Genomic DNA, 22,496 nt, shown 5'->3' with positions numbered 1-22,496 from the left:
GTTAACACAATGCCCTGCTTAGCTAGTTAACCGCACCGATGTTTGGAACTGTTTGACTATGTAATGAGCACGAAAGCTTTCTAAAAAGGGCAAGTAGAAGCCACCGTGGTTATATATGACAATAAAACGTCCTTACCGGGCGCCCAATTCCACTTTGAATTTTTTCATGTAAATCCAAGTTAATATATCCATCAGAACGTATTGCAGCGGTCCACTTACATCGACATTAGCCGTATTCCAATTTTCCTTTCTTCGTGCTAATAGGTTTAGTCCGATTGGATAAAATAAATTTCCATTTTGTTTTGCTTCTAAACCATCCGACACCACGTGTACCAGCCAATACGAAACAAGCCGGTTTCCCCAGCTTTCTTAGCGAAAAAAGTCACTGTAAAAAGACAACTCCCAGTGACGTAACCATACCTAGGGCAGCTGCAGAAAAAATTACCGCGGGGGATTTCTGAAAAAAATCAAAAACAAACTATACACTTTTGAAGTTACTCTCCAAAGAAGTGGCTGAAATTATCCATATTCTGGCATTGTTTGTAAACAATGTTTATCGCGTTTTTAAATAATAGGGGCTTTGTCGCTTTGGCCCTTTGTGACGCTTTTGCCCTTTTAATGATGATGGTATCATTGTATCTATTAATGTGGTGCAAAGTCAGCGGAAATCTTCTTTAATATTTTTTATTATTTAAAAGAAAGAGCTTTTGCTGCTCGCAATGTATATAATCTATTTCAGTGGTTCTTTTTGTCTCTTTTGACAAGTTATAGTAATTACCAGCATTCAATTAACAAATAAACAAGCTAGTTAGATGTATCATTTTGCAATAAAAAACATTAGATTACATTTGGAATAGTGGATACTGTGTTTTGCTGGTTAGAAACCTAAAAAGGATCCTCCTAAAAATGTCAAATTATACATTTATGATTGATTAATTTATCAGTAGGTTAAGAACCACCGATATATTACTTGTTTAAGAACTAATGGAATTTAGACTTATTCTAATTGTAAACAATCTTTACTAACGACATCGTAGTTTTTATGCTTTTGGTATTTTATCAATTTAGCACTAAACTGAAAATGAATGACTTAACTCGCATTTAAAAGAAACCTTGTACATGCAGTGCAGGCAAACTTCATTTATCCCAATGTCAAGTATAAACCTTACCTCGAACATTGTAATCTGCTTCGTCTACCGGTAAAGTACTGAAATAAGAAATTCTCTGCCTATCCAGGCTCGTGAGGCACACTTACTGGAAGAGTGCCTCTTGTGAGAATTGACCGCCATGGTGCTTTATTGTAAACCAGGGTAATCAAATATATTTTCATATAGGTCTGGATAAGTACTGGCGATAGCGGGCCGGATAACTGTAAGCGTTGCAACTGAAAGCCGGGTTAACAATTTTGTTTAGAGTTTAGACCTTATTTGAGTTTTTTATTAATCGAGAAAAAGGTAAAAATAAATATCTTCATAAAATTGTTTTTGTTTAAAACGTCATAAAAGTTTAGCTCGAATTTGGTTTCGACAAACATTTCCGTTAATAAAGTACACCGCATTTTTCTAAAAACATGGAACTATCCCCCGGGTTAAACTTGCGGACCAATTAAGGCAAGCGAATCACAATTAAACCCCATCGATGTAGTATTACAAAAATGTAGTTGAATCTCAAATGACTTGTGCCATGCTTCGTAGCTTTGTTTTAACAGAAAAAAATAAACTTGTTTCCATGTTTTATTTTTCCACCTGTAAATATGTTTTAACTCCCTAGCTAAATTTTAGCCATTTAATTGGATTTGTTATTAGGAAACCTAATCGGCGCAACGAATGAAGGGGTTCAATTATCATTTGAATAATAACAAAAACTAGTTTGAGAACGAACATTGTTATCAATTAAATTTGAAACGAATTGAAACGAAATTACAGCATCTGGTTCGAAGGTGCCAATATGGTTGGGTATTATGTTCTCTTTCACCCATATACGTTCTATACGCGTAGCAGTCCATCCTAAAATACATGGAAAGATGTACCAACTATAACCGGTGCTTTTTCAATATCTATATAAGACCTAAAAGTCATACGTGGTAGGTGGGTGCTACAAGAGATGCTCAGTTAACTAGAAGTATATTAACCATATGATAAATGCTGTAAGTGACCCATGCATTAAACCAATGTCTTTTTAGCTTAGTCTCCCTCGGCAAAGCATGAATTCTACAGAAACCTGTTCATAAGCAGAAATAATGCCTCAATTCGTCTATATTAAGTTTAAGTCTATAACCTGTAGCTACCATCCATTCTAATATAACACAGAAATTATATAACTAAAACAGCTCTTTCATATTCATTACAAACAGTTAGCTAACCGTTTTGGGCCGTTGGTATTCTTATTCTTCGTACAACAGCACACTTTTTGGACAACACTTCTACAACCAATACTTTTCTGCTCGTGCTGCGATAACCTTTAAGCAGTGTACCCTTTGCCCTAGTGAACGAAAGTCGCCGAAGCGAAACCGTCATCTCACCACAAATTCAAACTTACGTAAGAGCAGGTCACGTGATTTTATTTTAATATATTGCAGTACTTAAATTTTTAGTGTTTATCGGGGAGGGGGGGGGGGGGTTATCATACTGGCTAAAGAATAAAAAATACGTGCGCTATCGTTTTAAATGCATCGCCACACTAAACAATTTTATCCATTTGGTCTCGATAGCCGAATGGTTTAGTTTTGACTTCTAAGTTTGTATTCCACGGTACAATCGTAGGTTATCTGTTAAATATCACGCTATGGAAATTACTAAGATTCTAGTGACTTTTTATTGCGTAAGCATGTAGCACCGGCAATATTTTTACCAATATGATCATTAATGTCCTGGAATTAACCTTTTTACTAAATAAAGCAGAATAATGCTTATAACACTAGTAGACCATGCTGTTTAGGCCATCAACTCGTTTAAATAAATTTAAATAAATTGTTTTCTGTTGATTTTTATCGGAATTGTGCGAAGTCTACCACAATCGTGAGAAGATATTTTGTTTAATTGGATGTGACTTCTGGTACCAGACTAAATATATATAATGCTGGAGTGGGAAATATGAAAATATCCGATGCACAATTCCAATTTAGATAGGCTATTAAAATAATAATGTTCTTGGTAAACAAAGGTCTCGTACACGTGACCACCGACAACGTTCAGCTTGCTGGCTACAACCTTCCCAAAGGAACAGGGATCATACCTTGCTACCACTCAATCCACGCATCACCCGACCACTGGAAGTCGCCCCACACCTTTGATCCCAGGAACTTTCTGGACGACGACGGCAAAGTTGGTTCCAGACCGGCGTTCATGCCGTACGGTGGAGGTGAAAAAAACGTTTGCAAAACTTTTTTTAATTTGGTCAAAGCAGGGTGAACAACGGTACTCTTTAAATTAAAAAATCTGACAGATGAATCAGTTTATTTATTGCCTCACGAAGTGTACTTTAGCCTGGAAAAATCCCAAGCGTTAATCCAAGTTTTCAATAAGTATAACATCAAGAATAAATTTTTCGATTTAGTTTTTAATTTTGTTTGCATAAATGTGTTATTTGATAGAATTTCTTTCTTTTTAAACACAGTAGCTTTCACGGTACTAAATACCATGCCAAAATACGAATGCCCACTGTTTTCTAAATTCATTTTAATATGAACAAATCCTGTTGCATTTTATCGAATTGAGATTAATTTTATTACAATTTTATAACATGAAGCTTGAGGCAAAGTTTTATCTTATTAATTTTAAAACAAAGGTATTATGACAAAAGTGCGTTTAAGATTAAATGACTGCAAGTTACCCCCCCCCCCCAAAAAAAAAATAGGAGATAGAACCACTAAATTAATTCATCTCAGTTAAAAATTGTGATTGGTTAGATTTAAGTAGCTAGTAATCGGCATGAGAAACTTGTGGTTTGACCAGGTCATAGTACACGCATTTTCTCTTTATCAGGTGTTCGCATTTGCTTGGGAATGAACATCGCCAAGCAGGAACTCTTCATCTTTTTTGCCTCACTGATGCACCACTTTACATTTACCACGCCGAAGGGTGTACTAAAGCTAGAAGAAAGTCCAGTGGGCAGCTTGTCCATGTGCCCCAAACCTTTCAAGGTGGTTATTCAACCGAGGGTGTGATCCTTCCTTTTGCACACATTTACATATCTTTAATTTGTGTGATTTTAGACGAATAATACAGTAAACGTATAAGTCGTTCTTATACAATTTTAAAATGTTTTTTTTAAACAACAACAACTAACTATAAATAATGATGTATAATATTTAAATACGTAAACTACCAACAGTTAATTAAACAGAACGGATGGGGGCCATTTTATTTGTCGTACTATATACTTATAGCTTAACAACTTTCACACTTGAAAGGCGCCGAACAAACACACATTAACACGATATTTTAAGTTAAGTCATGGCATTACAATGTTACAAAAGCGTTATTTTTTCGAGAATTCCGAAAAAACATTTATATTCCGGAAAAAAAAAGATGGGGTTAATGTTCGAACAGAATTAAAGAGTTACTGTCTCTAAGCGGCTGCGCGTTGTATAATTGCATATAATGACAATAGCCTGGTGAAATTCAGCAATGAACCAAGCCAAGGGTTTTTTGTGTCATAACCGCTCTTACTGAAACAACAGATTATTATTATTATTGAGCAAACAAATTGTAGTCAGGCGCAAGTGCTGTTATGTGCATTCAACAAGATAAAAATCTTTTCTAAAAGTTACTGAAACAAGTGCATCAAAACTTTACATCGAGTAAAAAAGGGGGTGGTTCAATTCCGCAATATAAAGATGTTTTGCATTTAGTTATTTTTAAAAGAAAGAAGATGTTTATGTAAAAGGCCTAACCAGCCCTTTTGTTGTGCCAAAGCTTGTAGGTAGCCATTTTTTATAGCTTTTTGCGCCGCTTTAAAATGTTATAAAAAGTAAAATTGATTTAAACCGAACTTGATTTATTTGAAAAAAATAAGATAAGTATTCTTTTTGCGGTGCACATTATAAACGATGTTAAGCTGACAACAATATTTATTAAAATGTACACCACCGTGTTTTGAGCAATTTTAATTATACCTACATTAATAATACAACCTCATTACTGCAATTATATCGCAATTATATCATAATTTTGAAAATAATGAGCTACGTTAATAAATCTTGTGTTGTTTTTCTCCGATTTTGTCTTTAAAAGCAAGTCATTTTCTAAAAAATTGACTCAAACAGATTCATTTCTCAAAAGGTTTTAAAAATGCGAAGCCATAAGTCAATGACTTGAGTATTTGTCTCGTTTTAAAGAGTTGACAGGAGTTATTGTTTTACATATACGTACAAATAGTTAGACCAAAGGTTAAAGATTTGATTTGGATCTAAATGCGATTTTGACTTGGGTTAAGTTTTTTTTTAAAAGCACTTATGTACAGAAATATACAAGAGGTACATTTATGGTATCGTAAATATATGAGTGACATACAAAACAGATTGGAAGACGAATACAATACTTTCTACATGCCAAGTTTTTTTCGCTAGTAATTAGAAAATGATCCCATCGCCGTATCACCAAGAACAAAGGAAGCATATTTTGTAAATAAAATCAAGATAGTTCAACACCACTTTGGCTAAAACGCCAAAATATGACAGTGTTAGCCTATTGAAGGTATACGTCAATTTTCCGTGTTTTAAACGTTTATTGTCTTAATTTTAATTTTATACATTTGCAAACACCTATCATTAGTTGCAGGAAATACCTCTGTAAAACAATTTCTTTAAAGCAAATATTGGGTAACCTATAAATGCTCTTAGCCTCTTTAATGGTAAAAATGAGGGCAACAGCAATAACAACGACAATGACTTTTTGCTTAACTATCGAAATTAAAAGGAATATAAAATAGTGCAAATGCGAAGTACTACACAGCAGTTTGCCACGCCACGGCGCATAGAGAAAGTTAAGTGAAAACATTAAACAGACTGGTTACAAAAGGCAAACGCTAATAACATGTACACACACATCACCAAACTGGTTGAAATTGCTCACAATCTGAACTTCACCGACGATTTCAGTTAATTTGGTTCCAAATCCATGTATTTTGCCTGTCAGAAGAGTAAACAATTAAAGATATCAAATGTTTTCAAGGAGTAAGTGAGTTAAGGGAGTGACAGTGTGTGAAAAAGGAAAAAACATATAATCTAAAATGTAAAGAGAACGCCGGTGTACAGCATAAAAATCTTAGTTTACTTAAAATTGTTGTGGCAATTTTTGAAGCTTTTAAAATAAAATTGTTTAAAATGTTGTTAACATTTATATGATTTGGGCAAAAAAAATACGTATTAGGTTTGCGTTTTTGAAATATTTTACATCTATTATAATTACAAATAATTATAATATTTTCTTTAAATTTATGTAATTAAACATTTTATGCAACAGTAAGCAATGTTCGTTGTCCTTATGCTTTGAACCCGATTTTTATATCTTATTTGTTATTTGTAGGTCAAGTCAAAATTTTAGTCTGACTAGCTATTATTAACACTTATGAAATCTTAGTTGTAAAAATGAATTGACAATAACTTGATTTCAAAAGAATATACATTTTCAAACAAAAAACATACCGATTTTTTTAATTTCTCAGGTAGTCGTAAAAAAATGTAATAATCGTTTTTACTTTAAAATTAGTGTCATCCATGATTTGTTACACAGCCATAAAGAATAAGAATGTTGCACAGCATGAAAATCTAAGAGGCGTTGTTTTTTTACGGGTGGTTAAATGTTATAAAGGAGAATATGGTTATATGTTGTAATTGCATACTTCAAGTCTCTTGTGTAGAACATAAATTTTGCTTTCGTGACACTAAAATATAACTATAGATATCAAAATAAGATTATAAAAAGATAATATGCGATTTTAGGTTTAGGTAAACAACTGGTAACCGCGATAAAGCTTCGTTCGTTGTGAAAAAAGGTAACTTGAGTAGTGAGTATGCGCCCGCAGTGTAGGACAGGCCTTGCAAGAACAGAAGGTTACAGCTATGTAGGACAAAAAACGTCTATCTGTATTCGATGATGGGAATTTTAAACAAAGGCAAATGGCGTAGTTGGTAAAGTGCTGAAAAATGTATTTTTTTTATTACTAAATAAGGTGGCAATGCAGCTGTCCCACAATGATATTGCTGGTGCGGAAAATGTCATTTTTTCCTTTTTGTGTGGATTGCTAGCATTTGGCGTGATTTACATCTTCAGTACTGGAATTCGCAAGCCACGAAACTTCCCCCCAGGCCCAATCGGAATTCCAATATTTGGCAGTTTTATATACGTTATTCCACGTTTTAATCAAAGTAAGTTTCTTTCCACCAAAGAACATAACCCAACACAATGTGTTAGCATGTGCCTTTTTGATTGAAAATCGTGAAAGTATACTTACTGGTTATCATTGCCAGTTAAAACATTTTTTGAGAAATACCGGAGTATTTTGACACTTGGCGACCATCGCCAACAAAACAGTTTATTTGTTTTAAATAAGATTTTGCCGTTAAGCAATAGTATACGCCTTCCAATAGATATCTTTTCCACAAAACATAAGTTTGTATGATCGAAAAACAATAATGTAAACGTAAAGTGTTTTGCAGCTCTTCCAAAGTTTGGAAAAATGTATGGAAACATTTATGGACTCTCCCATTCCAACAGGCTACTTGTGGTCATTTTGGGGTTCGACTTAATTAAAGAGGTTCATGATCATGAGTTAACTACAATATTTGGTGAAAAAACATTTGGTAAATGCAATTGTTTTTACAGGTAATGGTGGACAGACAAAGAGAATTTCCAAGTCGTTTTTGTGGATTTCTGTCGAGGCTTCTACGAGGAAATAACTTCAATGGTGTGGCTCTACTGATTGTGACCATGTTACAGTCATATGCCTAGTTACAACCATTTTCATAAAAGCTCGTCTAAATGCCAAAAATTAAATTAAAGTTGTATATGACTTTTAGATTTTTATTTGCTATTTAAAGTTGTTCTTGATATCGGATTAGGCGCCATTTATTCCATTTGTATGTAAACTTCTTAGCAGTAACAAATTTGAGAAAATATCCAAACAGTAGCATAATATAAAAAAATATAGGAATAAATTAAATACCTACAATCCCACTCCAAAATTTTTTTTGGCTTTCTAAACATTGTCTTATTCGACCTATTGTATAGTGCGGTCTTATGTTTATTTGTTTTAAGAGCTGTCAGTGGGCGCTTTGAAGTTTTACGTTTTTTTGTTTCATATATCAAATACATGTCCGACTAACGAAAGGTCCCAGTGAATGTTTATAGGCTATACTATATACCTTTGGAAGCAAAAACCAAGTTTTAATTACTTAACACACCATGATCGTTAGGTTTGTTCAGAAATAAAGTTCAGAAAACCAAATAATAAGATTGAAAACATATTTTACTCCCTTATTTTTCTTATTTGAAAAAAACTGTCAATCGGCGTATTTTTTTGTTTAAGGCATTGCCGGTGCACCTTATGGACCTGCTTGGGCTGCACATAGAAAACTTTTCCACAGCACGATTCGTAACATGGGCCTAAGCAATCGAGGAATGGGGCAAATCATCAGCGGTGAGGTTCCATTCATGATTGAGGAATTTCAAAAAAATGTGAAGAATGGTGCCGCGGTTGACCCTTCAAATGTTCTCGCATTCGCCGTTCTAAACATACTCTCATCTTTTACATTTGGAAATAGGTTTAACCGATAAACTAATGTTTTGGAGTTGGAACTATGTACAGTAGGGTTGTTAAGAAAAACTTTTTTGTGTTTTAGGTTTTCGTATGTCGACCCCAAATTCACAAAGTTGGTGCATTTAAACCATGAATTTTTTAGACATATCGCCAACAAACGGTCAATATTTCTTTTAAGTGCAATACCCTACCTTGAAAAAATATGGCATCCCAAGTTTCTGAAACATGTTTTACAGTGTATTAAGTAATTGCCCTTTTTTCTTCACTGATTCATGTATGAATGTTTTGGTCATAATCTATAGCCTTAACGTATTAAAGAGGACTTTTTAATGTTTACAGTAATTGTTGTAATTTCAGCAACATCAAGGAATTTGTAAAATCTGAAGTAGCGTATCACAAGAGAACACTGGATGTCTGTTCTCCGAGGGATTTCATTGATTACTACCTTATTGAATTGGCTAAAAGCGATACAAATTTTACTGATGAGGGTAACACGAAATTTATAAAATGAAATAAAAAATGCAGGGTTATTTGATTTTCTACAAATAGATTGCTGTGAAACGTATAACCTAAAGATTTTTTTGACATAACTAAATTCAAAATTATCGTTTGTAACATATATTAATGTAGTATTCGAAAAGGAAGTTTGATTTGTCATGCAGGACTTCAGATGGCCATTTTGGATCTTTTTCAAGCCGGTACGGAGACAACGGCTACAACTCTTAAGTGGGCTATCGTTTTCATGGCCAACAACCCAAATATACAACGTAAGCAATGGTAAATCACTAACGCCATATGCTACAAATAGCACGCTAGAAGTTGAAAAGCAGAATAAGCAAAATACCTGCGAAAGCCATTCCATAGCAGGGTCTATAAACACAGATGGTGTATCACATGAGGACGCAGGTACATAACCCTTGTGGGAAGCCTGCAACAACATATCATATTTTATATTAAATTTTAAAGTACGTTGTACTGATTTTTAGCTTATAGCACTATAGATTAAGCAAATAGGAAATATATTGAAGCTAATTAAGCTGTGTCCGCTAATAATATTGTTTTAGGCCAATCAAATCAGCAGGATATTGTTTTGATGATTTACAACGAAAAAGGTGGCAGGAAATCCCCAAAACGTCTCGGAAAAAATATCGCACTTAACACGTCATGACGCTTTTTCCATGTTTCTCAAGGCCTAAAAAAATCAAAAATGTCCATAGACACTCGAAAGCGATCTCAGATCAAATAATGTACTGTGTAACAAATCCAATTTTTTAAATTATATATGACACATAATTACTTTTTTAGCGTGAGAATTTGGGACTGGTCACATAGCTAGTTAAACTCTCCCAAAGCATCAATTAATAAAATTGGTGTACTTGTTTAATGTTTTAGTTTAATAATTTGCGTTTTTTAGTATTATAGGAAGGCGATCATGACGCATAGATTGTTATGAGGGGCGATGGGGCATATAAGTTTGAAAACCCGTGAGTTAAATGAAGTGAATGTCTATATTCATGCTATTCTACGAACGAAAATGGGCAAACGAACAGGCTTTAGAATGTCGGAGCCGGACTCGGGACTCGACGGAATCGGCTAATTTTCCTATGGCGTTAACCTACTTCGCAGACCTGCTCATAAGTGTATAAGCTAAATTACACACATGACGTCCTATAATTCATTATATCGTTACAGTCCAATCAACTTTTTTTTACTACACTTAGTATAAGGGCTGCGGAGTCGGAGACGGACTACAGACTCGGAACTCGAGGAGTCGGTTTGTTTTGCTGGAGTCGTATACTCGGGACTCGGGACTCGAGGAAGACTACGTAAAGCTACCCGAGTCCCGAGTCCGACATGCGCATCAGCACTACCAAATTTTTAAACTGATATGGCCGCCAACTTGAAATTGTAAAATAGCATATGTTGAAATATTTTCCAACCATGTATTGTGGGGAACACACAATAAGACCTGAAAAGCAACAATACCTAAAGCAGAAAAATCTATAAAACCATAGTATTAGGACCACAGACGTAATACAGCCAAATACGCAGTAATATCCAGTACAGCATAAGATCAAAATCGTCTGAATAAGACCTAAATCTGGCGGAATAAGGCCTAAATCTATAGGATTAAGGCCTAAATTCATCGGAATAAGTCCTAAATTCATCGAAATAAGTCCTAAATTCATTGGAATAAGGCGGGAATATGGCCTAAATGGCCCAAATACAAAGTGTGGGCAGAGGTATGAGATGATTGGTGGCCATCGGTTGTTTTGGTGACTACGTTTGAACGCCCTATAGTCTGACCACCGCCGATTGGGTGCCGCTGTTTTGGCACCGGATTTTTGGTCTTATTTGGAGTTATTGGTGGATAACGAGTGGGGTAAGAAATTGGGTTAGTGTTGAAACTATATAGGGGAGTTAGTGATGTACTTATGTGTGGGGTTTGGGGTCGGTTAAAGTGTTGTTTAGGCCTGATTCTGACCTTTTAGGTCTTATTCCGACGGATTTAGGACCTGATCCGATTTAGACGGTACTAATACCATTAGACATTAGTCCTATTTTAGCCTTATTCCGAATTGAGTATTATTCTGACAGACTTTGTATAGTCTAAAAGTCTAAATCCACACAGCGCCAGTGCTTGTTGTCGATCCCGACTCGTTAATCGTAAAAACAAATTTAGAACGATTTAATGGGCTGTAATAAATTTTGTACGACCAAGTTGTTTATCAAACATTTGTTTTTATGCGACTTTTTATAAAGTTGTTAATCAAGGACAGACCCAGGATTTTTTTCGCAATTGAAAATGGGTAAAGTTAAACTGCGTTTATTGGGTTGAAAGTCTCTGTCCATACGAATAAATTCAGCATCACAATGGAAAGGTGTTGCAAAACGACTTACTTTATGGTTTTAGTTGAATAGGCGATAAACTTTTGACGTCGCATGACTGAGATTTTTAAATTGACGCAATGCATTCGTGCGAAAGCACAACAAAATGCATTCAGATACGTGATATAGTAACATGGCGAAAATTGCATTGTTTATATGGTTGCAGTGAATGCATGGAGCCTTTAGGCTGGAAATAGATTCCCTTACAACGCAACATACCACAAGTAGGAATAAGTTTCAATATTTTTACATTTACTTAAATTAACAAATGGGAATGGCGTCGAGAAGAGGGGACTATAATGCACTGAAAATATTTTCTTGAAATAAGTGAAAATAATATACAATGGACAAAGTGTCACGTGAAGCACAAACAACGTTTGTATTTAAATAATGTTAAAATAAGCAAAATATATACTTTGGGGGAGTGGTCACGTTGTTTAGTAAGTTTTTTTACGTAACGCCGTAATTATATTATTTGAAATAACTGTGTTTTATAGTATTGTAATAAAAGGTTTGAGTATATAGCTATTTCTGCGGCTTAAACTGGGAAAATTAATATGTGCATTTGCGCCTTTTATTTATATTTTGGATTTAATGCACATTTAGCTTTTGTGCATTTTTCGGCGACTTTTCGCTTCCTAATACGCCATTGTGATTATATTATTTGCGTAATTATAATTATATTAGTGTGCAGTTTGTTAGGTGCCCGCAAGGCAAAGATTTTTCATAAGGTTTCCAAAAAAGTTTTATAACACGTTATGCTGCGAAGCATAAATTGCCCTACAAATCCAAATAAAATTTTCTGTTCATCAGAAGTCAACCGTATACAAAAACGACGTAAAGAATTACACTAAAATAAGTTGTTTTGATTGGTTGAACAGGATCTGTTGAAAAGGATGGGGCAAAATTTGCTTTATCTTTCATTTAATTTTAGTTTTCAAAATTTAAAGGGAGGGTTCAAGCCGAGATTGATCAAGTATTGGAAAGGGGAAAATGGCCGAGCTATGACGATCGCCTGTCGATGCCGTTTACCGAAGCCACCATCTTGGAAGTACAGCGAAAAGCCAACATTGCTCCTATTGGTTAGTTTTTGGGATAGCGAACTTTAACCTTTGGCGCCAAGCTATCGGATTGGTCGTGGTTAACGGCGCGCATCGAGACGAAGTGAGATAGCTACCAAGAAGAGACAGGTAAATGTTTTACTTCAAAATGGCGCTCATCTACCATTACTTGAATCTTTGCAAAACACCCAAAATTTTGCGGTTTGTAAATCTTAAAATCTTGAAAATTACCTCGTGTTAGTGGCATAAGCGGCGCTAATGCGAAATTTCACAGTTCATTTATTTACACTAGATGTACGCCTAACTGCCAACACAACCGGACTATATCTTTAAAATTTTCTTATTTATCAATGTTTCCTGTTGAATGAAAGACACACACAAACATATGTGTTTAATAACATCTGTGAACTAGCCCCTCGGAAGTTGCTTTATGACCAACGATTACCTATTTTCCTGTTGAAGTTACACATGGCTATGTTTAAAACGTAATGTTGTTGTCTGAGTATCGTTCTTTGCGATAAATCGAATCCCTGTTATTAATGTTCGACCTTCCATCAAAAGTTCCAATTGCTCTCAGCCAAATTTTAAGCATACACGAGAGACACCAAGCGAGCAATGCGACAATTGTTTTAAATAGACTGTTTAATGGCCGCGTTAAAATTAAGGGCGCAAATGTTCCACGGTTGGGCGAAACGTGTATATAATGTATAATTAGCTTCCAGTGTTTATAAACAGCACAAGAGTATTTTTATACACCTGTTTTTCAAATAAAAAACCTTGGCCTTTACCCCAAAGTATTGCGAAAATTAAAGGCATTAGAAATCGATCTAAACACCTGTTTATGTTTAATAAATCATAATTATTGTTTGAAACACTAAATCGATAACAAATGTTCTTACCGAATAATAATCGTTCGGATATGAATATCAAGTAAATCCACTTTATTATGACATGAAGTTTAAGTATATCCAAACTGATATATCCAAACTTAAAAATCCAACGCTGGTATTAATCCGTTTTTTTATTCATTTGAGGTATTAGCTTCAGTCGTATCTAATCTAGTAGTCCCGCAGTACACTAGGTTAGTCTTTCAGCTTTTCTTACACCACATGTACTGGTGCATAGAAATCCGCCTTCCCAGTTTTTCACTGCGAAAAAGTAAACCGTGCCACGTAAACACGAAGCCATTCAACAACTAGGCGCCCTTGTTTAGTTTGATTAGGGGCCAGACGGGATTTAAACTATGACGAAACACATTCACTGTGCAGTAATCGTATTAGCCAGAAATTATTTAAAAAGTTTAAACTATGACCAAGCACATTTCCTGTGCAATAATCATATAGTGCAGGGTGTCCAACAAGCGGCACGCGTGCCAAATCTGACACGCAACCTAATAAAAAATGGCACGCAAGCCTCCCCCCCAAAAAAATACTAAAATTGTTATTTAGCCAATTGCCAAAAAAGCTCAATTTGTTATTCATCCAATTGTCAGAAAATACTAAGTTTGTTATACAGCCAATTGCCATCGTTTTTTCACAATATAAAACAATCGCGGCAATCATGACAACCAACAATTACTTTTGATCTAGTAACATAATACTGTGTGGAGGCTAGCATTCACATAATATTACAGCTTGGTGTGAAGAAACAAAAGTCAGCTCACCGAGAGACAGTTTGATGTAGTGATGCGCATTTCTACTAAACAGTTTTTTTTTCAAGTTTAAATAAACGTTCTTATTTTTTCTAGATTATCGTGTGGTTAAAGAATGAAAACAAAATATATATTAAACTTTGCCTTATAAGCAGTTATGACATTACAGCAATTAAACGGATAAGGTTTTTATAATGATCGACTATTGAAATCGTGTAAACCCAAAAGCACATTGACTGTTCAGTTTGACTGAACACTAAACGCTTCAGGGCACAAACTTACCAAATAAAATGACGCCATAAACAACCGATTATCCTAAACAAAAACAATAATGGCCCAACTGTCGAAACGGTTTACTAACTATAGCGTTAATAAGGATATCGAAGGCAAGAGAAAAACCTTTTGGGAAAATTGTAATGTTTGAAAAGACTTATCTCTTTTTCTGGTATAAATTATACTAAGGTTACAAACACAAAAAACGAAATGATTACTTTTTATACATAGGCTACATATTGGCAAAAATCCATTTGCCGCGCCTTGTGCTGTAAAACGTGTAGTCATAGGATCAGAGGGTCACGGACATTCAACGCTGTAATATGATTCAATGAAAAAGCACATAACTGTAAATAACAAACTATTTAAAAAACTTAAATTTAAACAACAAACATCAAGCAAGCGGCGATATTATATTCAATGTGCCATTGCTAAAAGATTTGCAGATCCAAAAACCAAAAAATTTAAAATTTGAAACAGATTTCTAAATAGGTTTATAAAAAAAAAATTCTGAGAACATTCATGCTTCAAAACACTTTTCAATAGTATGGATAATTTTTATCTAGTGTTATTAGTAGCTGGATCGAGTATATTATATTTGTTGATTTTTATTAACTTTTTAAATTAGAAAAATTTTGGCAATAAAGAATATCAGTAATTACAATTTTTTTGACCATTAAATAACTCCAGCAAATTTAAAGTTAAACCATGACCTATGACTACTTAAGACGTGTTGAAGTTGTGCTTATCTGAACAGTAATATACTTCAGTCATGAAATTTTTCTTCTACCTTCATTTACTCTAGTGGAAAACGATATAAAAATCATCTTGAAAAAGGATTTACCTTACAAAATTTTGAAAACACGAACTAAATCAAGGAAAATGCTATTTAATAAAAACTTTGTTCTTGGGTGTTATCATGTCAAATTAACCAGTTTAACTCAAACGAGCAGAAATGTCCTTGTATTTTTTAAAATCCTACAACAATGGATTGCTTTGTTTGATTGCTTTTTTTGGAAATTGATTCACTTGAGTAAAGTATTCGCATAAATAAGGACTCTAATAAGTACGAATCTTATAAAAAAATTTAACGCAACTTCTAAGCCCAGCCATTTCGCATCCGTTGACCTAACCAAGCATATAATCGATTTCCCAAATATATTTTGCCAACTTTAACCATGAAATCACAAAAAAAAATATTGCGATTCGTGTGAATCTTATTTCATTTTCTTGCATATCTTAAGCCTGTTTGGAGGAACGCTTTGATCCTAAAGACGTCGTGCGTACCATGGCGTGCTTTTTATATTTGAAATATAAATATAAATTCAATAGTATAGAACGGCCCAATTCGTACTACAGTTTTTGCTAACCTATCTCAGCTAAGTTTACCAAGCACCAATTGCACATTTGGCGTTTCGCTTAAACTTTTTACGTGTTTTTTTTCCTCCGGCTCCCTTACGTCAAAAACTGAGGTTAAATGATGAACGCTTAATTTGCAATATCTAGGGTTTCAAAATAATCACAAACAAAACACTACAATGGTTAGAAAAAGGCCGCCAGGGGCAACAATTCTTAATTTTGTCAAGGGTTGCAGCTAAATTATATAAATTCAGCCATTAGTATAGGCTAGTAGCATAGAATCTAATGAAATACATCGGAGCCTGTTGGTTGAAAGTTTGCCTGGGCTGAAAAAAATCAATTGATATTTAATTTCCTGATGCTTGTTGATTTGCTGTAAGTACCGCTCTTTGAACCATGTTAGTTTACGAAGTGCTTTCAAAGAATCATAACACGCATTTAGATCAAAACCTAGGAGGATAGTCAAATTGCCGTTACATATTTCGGGACTAAAATTTTAACCAAGGTTCACAATTCTAGCAATATCTATTCATTTGTATTTCAACCTGCAGACCAAAATTTTTGATTTATTTTTGGTCAGGTTTGATAACAGTATTGCCCTTCCACCTAATGTCATTCAATATTAATGTAGATAGCGGTAAACCTACATTTCGACTTACTTTTGGCGTTTAACAGTTTATTCCTACCGTTACGCACTTTTTCATAGTTTTGCGGACAGCAAAGGTAAAACCAATTGGGGTCAATAAACAGCATGATCGGAAAATTTCTAAAAAATCAAACGCAAATCCCTCCCAAAGATCACATTGACTCAATACCATTATTTATTTGCACATCGCACAATTTTGACAAAACCACTATTTGTTATATAATCACTAGGGCGATTATTTTTTGACTTATCAAAAAATGACAAAATTTTGTCAAAATTTGCACGTTAGGTCAAAATTTGTCAAAATTATTTTAAATAAAAATCGATTAAAAATACATATAAATCGCTTATAAAATTAAAAAAAAACTATATTCAGCTTTTTGAAATTGACAATCAGAAAAAAAAAGTTTTGAATTAAATTCGATGACATTTTACGTGTAATAAATCTTCACTGAAGTAATAAACGATATACGCGAGCCAGAAGAATTAACCACGCAAGCCTGGTTTATCGCGTTTAGCTCGAACTTCGTTTTTGCCTTATACATTTGTGTGTCTCGGTCTTTGAGCAATGTATTAAAACATATTTGCTGGATTTTTTCGCTTGTGATGCAATTATTTATCCCATTTACTATTCTAATAATATACTAGGTTTAGTTATTAATTATTTTTACGTTCTATTTCAACTATTTACACAGCATTTTTTTTAAACCAGCGTCTTGTTTTTCTTTGTAGTGGTTTATCTTTTTAAAATGACAAAAATATTAACTATAAGCACTTTTATGAGTTTTTCATAAACCCGAAATATAATTGATTTGTGTTCGACAGGCACTGGGTAGTGTGAGCAAAGCATCAAAAACATGTGATTGAAGATGCCAAGACATTAATGCAGTACTTCATACAACAATTTGTTGGTTTAAATCAATGTATGTCCAATAAGTCAAAATTTTGTAAAAAAAAATAGTTTTTCACGTCAAAATTTGTCAAAATTTTAATTTTTAGGCCACAATTTCTCATTTTTTTGGTCAAAAATTAATCGCCCTAATAATCACTTATTCTTCAAGGGGGACATGCTCAGAATGCTTTTGTTGAATGCTTCTTCTGAATGCTTCTTCAAAAAAGTGAAATTCAACATTTTTTTATAATACATCGGCCAAGGATTGTTGTTCTGTTGCCCTTTATTGATTTTTGTCAGAATTTAAGTTAAACGCATCGGGCGTAAATCTAGGTGACAAATGTTAGTGCATTAGGGGTACGACTCCATTGGAAATATGACTTCGCCGACCTTTACAAACAACAACAAAAGAAGGTGTGACAGCCGTAGGGCAAAGGCTAACAATTTTAGATTGAAAAAAAAACGCTTTAAGAACTGGATTTTAGTTACTAACGGACTAAAAACAAAAGTTTGTGTCTGCACTCACCTTCACCTTTTTTTTGTCGGTACACAGACAATTCGTCTTTTTTCAGGTCGAAATTTCACACGGATAGCATTTAAACTAACTGTGTAAAAGGCATTAAAATCGCTTAAAAAGAGAGCGTTGTCGATGAATTAAAAAAATATGAACTGAGAAGAATAATTGGAAATAAAATCAATCAACTGTATTTTCAGCAACTAAGGAATATCATTTTTGAGTAATTGTTGTTTTTATTTGTAAACAAGACTTAGCTGTAAGCTCGATTAAGTGGATTAAATAGGTCAATTAAGCGGCATATTATAGTTAAGACGAGGCACCATCCCCTTATTTTGTATGTTAAATAGGCTCCTGCAAACCTCCTAATTAAACAAATAACAAAGTACAGTTCTCCCGGAATTCACACCCTGTTCTTGTTAGACCAAACTACGTAACAAAATTAGACCAAACTACATAAAATATTTCAATGTAACTTGTCATACCAAGCATAAAAAATCAGCACTTATCCCAGTTGGACTCGTGCTGTAGGTAACTGCTTTTTATTACTTTATAACAAAATGTGACATAATTTGTTTCGTAATTGATACGTGACACTCCTGTGGCTGTTTTATGGTACAATATGCTGCAATACATTATTTTATGCAGCACTTCTTGAATAAGTGCTGTTCTGTCTATTTCTAATGAAACCTTTCTGTAGTTTACCTTTGCCCTAGTAAACGGAAAGCGCCGAAGCGTAACCGTAAACACGTCTTTCCCTATATGACACCACCGTTTTTGTATAATGAACTAAATGCTGCTGGAAGAAATTAAATTTATACCTATTTTTAATTTTATTTTTATTATTTATGTTCTATCAGTACAGAATATGAATTTAAACACATTAAGGAATAAAAAGCGTGTGAATTTTGACCGCTTGCTGTCCCAACTTTTTGGTAGAGGAGTTTATTAGGCAAAAAAAAATATGCTGCAATACATTATTTTATGCAGCACTTCTTGAATAAGTGCTGTTCTGTCTATTTCTAATGGAACCTTTCTGTAGTTTACCTTTGCCCTAGTAAACGGAAAGCGCCGAAGCGTAACCGTAAACACGTCTTTCCCTATATGACACCACCGTTTTTATATAATGAACTAAATTCTGCTGGAAGAAATTAAATTTATACCTATTTTCAATTTTATTTTTATTATTTATGTTCTATCAATACAGAATATGAATTTAAACACATTAAGGAATAAAAAGCGTGTGAATTTTGACCGCTTGCTGTCCCAACTTTTTGGTAGAGGAGTTTATTAGGCAAAAAAAAATATGCTGCAATACATTATTTTATGCAGCACTTCTTGAATAAGTGCTGTTCTGTCTATTTCTAATGGAACCTTTCTGTAGTTTACCTTTGCCCTAGTAAACGGAAAGCGCCGAAGCGTAACCGTAAACACGTCTTTCCCTATATGACACCACCGTTTTTATATAATGAACTAAATTCTGCTGGAAGAAATTAAATTTATACCTATTTTCAATTTTATTTTTATTATTTATGTTCTATCAATACAGAATATGAATTTAAACACATTAAGGAATAAAAAGCGTGTGAATTTTGACCGCTTGCTGTCCCAACTTTTTGGTAGAGGAGTTTATTAGGCTGACTTGAAATTATTTGTACGTGAGCCAACAAAAAATGCTAAACCGTGGCTGCAGTGAACCATGAAAAATTAAGTTATTTGAGAACTGTTGCGAAAACGCTTCATGCAGTACACAAAAAATGCGTAGAAATGTCGTGGTCAACTTTACCACGCCACTCACAATAATCGATAACGCATTGCCCCACAAAGAAGGATGTGCGTATTGATTTAAAAAAAATAAGTTATAAATGTTTGGCAAAACTTTGGTATCCTCTGTATTTGTACACACAGCTATACATGGTCACGCATAAAGGCTATAGATATAATGTTTATCAAGTTAAGTTGTTTCAAAACACAAAAAAAATTTACTACTTTGTTTTTCTATACGTTGCTTTGTAAACGCAAGATGGTGACGGAAGTGCATCTAAGGATCGCATTAAAATTAAATTGTAACTATTTTGTGTAATAATCAACCTAACGAGTTTTGTATGTTTACACGTGGCAAAAGGCCATTATAAGGATAAAAGATGCAAGATTGAACACAAAAGCCTAAGTCTAGCTCAAAAGAACCGGACGTTTTTTGAACTTATTTTAATGAATTATAATTTGCCCTCTGGATAAGGCAAAAATCCTCACATAATTTACGCTCAACTATTGGTCAAACTGGTCAAAACGTCAGGTCGCAAATCAAAACCTAGGAAACAGTACTGACTTGAGTCTAATACGTGCTGCAACATAGCTTTTACAACTTCATAAACAAAACATCTACAAAATTTGTTTTGTGTAACGTAAAGGATGTTTCGTGGACACGTTTTTCAATAAAAAGAGTTGTGATGCACATTGGTTGAAGAAACCCTTCTCCAGGTTATAAATTACTGCTCGTGCTAATTGCAATCCTCCAGGCACTTTACCTTTGCCCTCTATAACAGAAAGCGCCGAAGCGAAACGGCCAATGTGGGTTCGCGCAACGTCTACCATCCAAAATATATGCTTAGGGATTTCTGCGCCACAGATAACGGTGTCGATATTTGCACAACGTTGACAAAACTTTAATGCACATGGCAACCAATTGAAACAAGCACGATTAATGTATAGATATTTAGTGAACTTTACACAACGTTTTTTACTTTTGAGAAACTTTACGTCTAGTGCAAGGCCGAACTATTTATTATGGAGTCTTCAAACTGTGAAGAAACTGCGATATTTTAAACTTTCATTTGCAAGATAAAGTTAGTAGAACCCTTTTCATTTAGGATTAGCAACACTTCACTTGAAATTGTACATTAAACATTCATGTGAAACTGGGTACAAATTAGCGAAATACGTTGACGTCGTAACAAATAAATCGTATGCGCATATTTGTAATCACACTTAAATACAAAACTTGGTCATCTATTGTAAAGTTGATTAAATTTATCAGCTTTACTTGTGCCGAACAAGATAAAATTTCATATTGCTAAGTAAAAGACGAGCACACAAGGATTTAAATAAAAAACATTTAATTAGGTTTTGTAGGACAAACTTTTATTTTTAACAAGGCCATAATTCCAATATGTCTATACCACATCTCAATCAAAAAACGTATTGATAATAACTTTAATATTTATTTTAATAATTTGAATAGATAAAATTGGCAAAAATTACTAAAATTGTGCCTTGCCTTGTTTCCCCTTTTATAAGCATTGTTTCCCAAAAGTATTTACGACACAAGAAATGTATTTTTAACGAGTAGGTTTAAAATTTTCATTAGGCCTTGTTCACGTCACCATCGACAACGTTCAGCTTGCTGGTTACAACCTCCCCAAAGGAACAGGGATCATCCCCTGCTACCACTCCATCCACGCATCACCCGACCACTGGAAGTCGCCCCACACCTTTGATCCCAACAACTTTCTAGACGACGACGGCAAAGTTGGTTCCAGGCCCGCGTTCATGCCATACGGTGGAGGTGATAACGTTGTTCGATAAAATAGTATAATATCCAAACAACTGAACAGAATAAGAACGCTAGAGTGAGCATATAATTTTTTCAACCCTAACACTTTTATCGTTTCGAAAGCCTTCGTGAAATATTAAATTATCCGGCTTAAATCTATGCGATATTTTGTAATATTACATTTTAAACAAAATCCAGGATTTTTTGAAAAACTTTAATAGCCAGCAAGAGACTGCATAAACATGTCAAAGCAGTTATACACCACGACACTATGAATAAAACAAACTAACTTGTTAATAGGTGTTCGTATTTGCTTGGGAATGAACATTGCCAAACGGGAACTCTTCGTCCTTTTTGCCTCTCTGCTGCAGCAGTTTACGTTTTCGCCACCGGCGAGCGTCGATAAGTTGGACGAAAGTCCGATCCCAAGTATATCGACAAGCCCGAAGCCCTTCAAGGTGGTCATGCAATCAAGGATCTAATTATTTTTGCTTAGTATTTCGTAGCATATCCATATGCAAAGTTTGATGCTGACAATGTATTTTATTGTTCAACGTTATCAAATTGTAAAAATGAACTCTATTTTAACTAATGAACTTTCATTTAGAATATTTATTGTTATATTTTATTTGATTTTAATAAAAGGTATGAAGCGTGTGCGACATTAACAACATTATATATCTACTAATTCCAAAAGGTAATTGATACAACATAACAACGATGAATGGTAGATTTAGATATACAGGTATTATATTAATTTGCAGTAAAATATTTTTGTACTTTATATAAGCAGTATTTTACTGTAATATGTTAGGACAACATCGCGATCGCACCTGTTGTGTAATTATTTTGATTAAATTACAAATCTTTGTTTTCATTTTATGAATAATATTTTTTA

General features: G+C 34.1%; 2 protein-coding genes and 2 long non-coding RNA genes across 4 annotated transcripts in view; 2 read left to right on the top strand and 2 right to left on the bottom strand.

The window, feature by feature from the left end:
- Positions 1-2,460, bottom strand: part of LOC146140003 (uncharacterized) — a 16,778-nt gene extending 14,318 nt beyond the window's left edge. The window contains exon 1 of the long non-coding RNA XR_014501302.1: positions 137-2,460. This is a non-coding gene — a long non-coding RNA (uncharacterized LOC146140003). The remainder of the gene's footprint in view (positions 1-136) is intronic.
- Positions 1-5,238, top strand: part of LOC146140002 (cytochrome P450 2U1-like) — an 11,541-nt gene extending 6,303 nt beyond the window's left edge. Inside the window, exons 6-7 of the mRNA XM_083391629.1 lie at positions 3,163-3,360; positions 3,984-5,238. Of these exons, the coding sequence (XP_083247755.1) occupies positions 3,163-3,360; positions 3,984-4,165 (380 nt within the window). The 3' untranslated portion in view covers positions 4,166-5,238. The remainder of the gene's footprint in view (positions 1-3,162; positions 3,361-3,983) is intronic.
- Positions 4,342-18,421, bottom strand: LOC146140001 (uncharacterized). The gene is made up of 3 exons (XR_014501301.1): positions 18,058-18,421; positions 9,605-9,688; positions 4,342-6,130 (listed from the first exon to the last, which is right to left on the bottom strand). It is a non-coding gene; the product is annotated as an uncharacterized LOC146140001 (long non-coding RNA).
- LOC146140000 (cytochrome P450 2U1-like) lies at positions 6,981-22,496 on the top strand. The gene is made up of 10 exons (XM_083391628.1): positions 6,981-7,369; positions 7,661-7,758; positions 7,827-7,908; positions 8,530-8,764; positions 8,843-9,004; positions 9,118-9,248; positions 9,423-9,527; positions 12,600-12,731; positions 21,413-21,610; positions 21,899-22,496. Exons 1-10 carry the CDS (start codon positions 7,180-7,182, stop codon positions 22,078-22,080), a joined length of 1,515 nt encoding a protein of 504 aa, XP_083247754.1. The 5' UTR covers positions 6,981-7,179; the 3' UTR covers positions 22,081-22,496.

This window comes from Ascidiella aspersa, chromosome 6 (genome assembly GCF_963924565.1).
Source record: "Ascidiella aspersa chromosome 6, kaAscAspe10.2, whole genome shotgun sequence".
NCBI lineage: Eukaryota > Metazoa > Chordata > Ascidiacea > Phlebobranchia > Ascidiidae > Ascidiella > Ascidiella aspersa.
The sequence above is the reverse complement of the archived record's forward strand: the minus strand, read 5'-3'. Positions and strand labels throughout refer to the sequence as shown.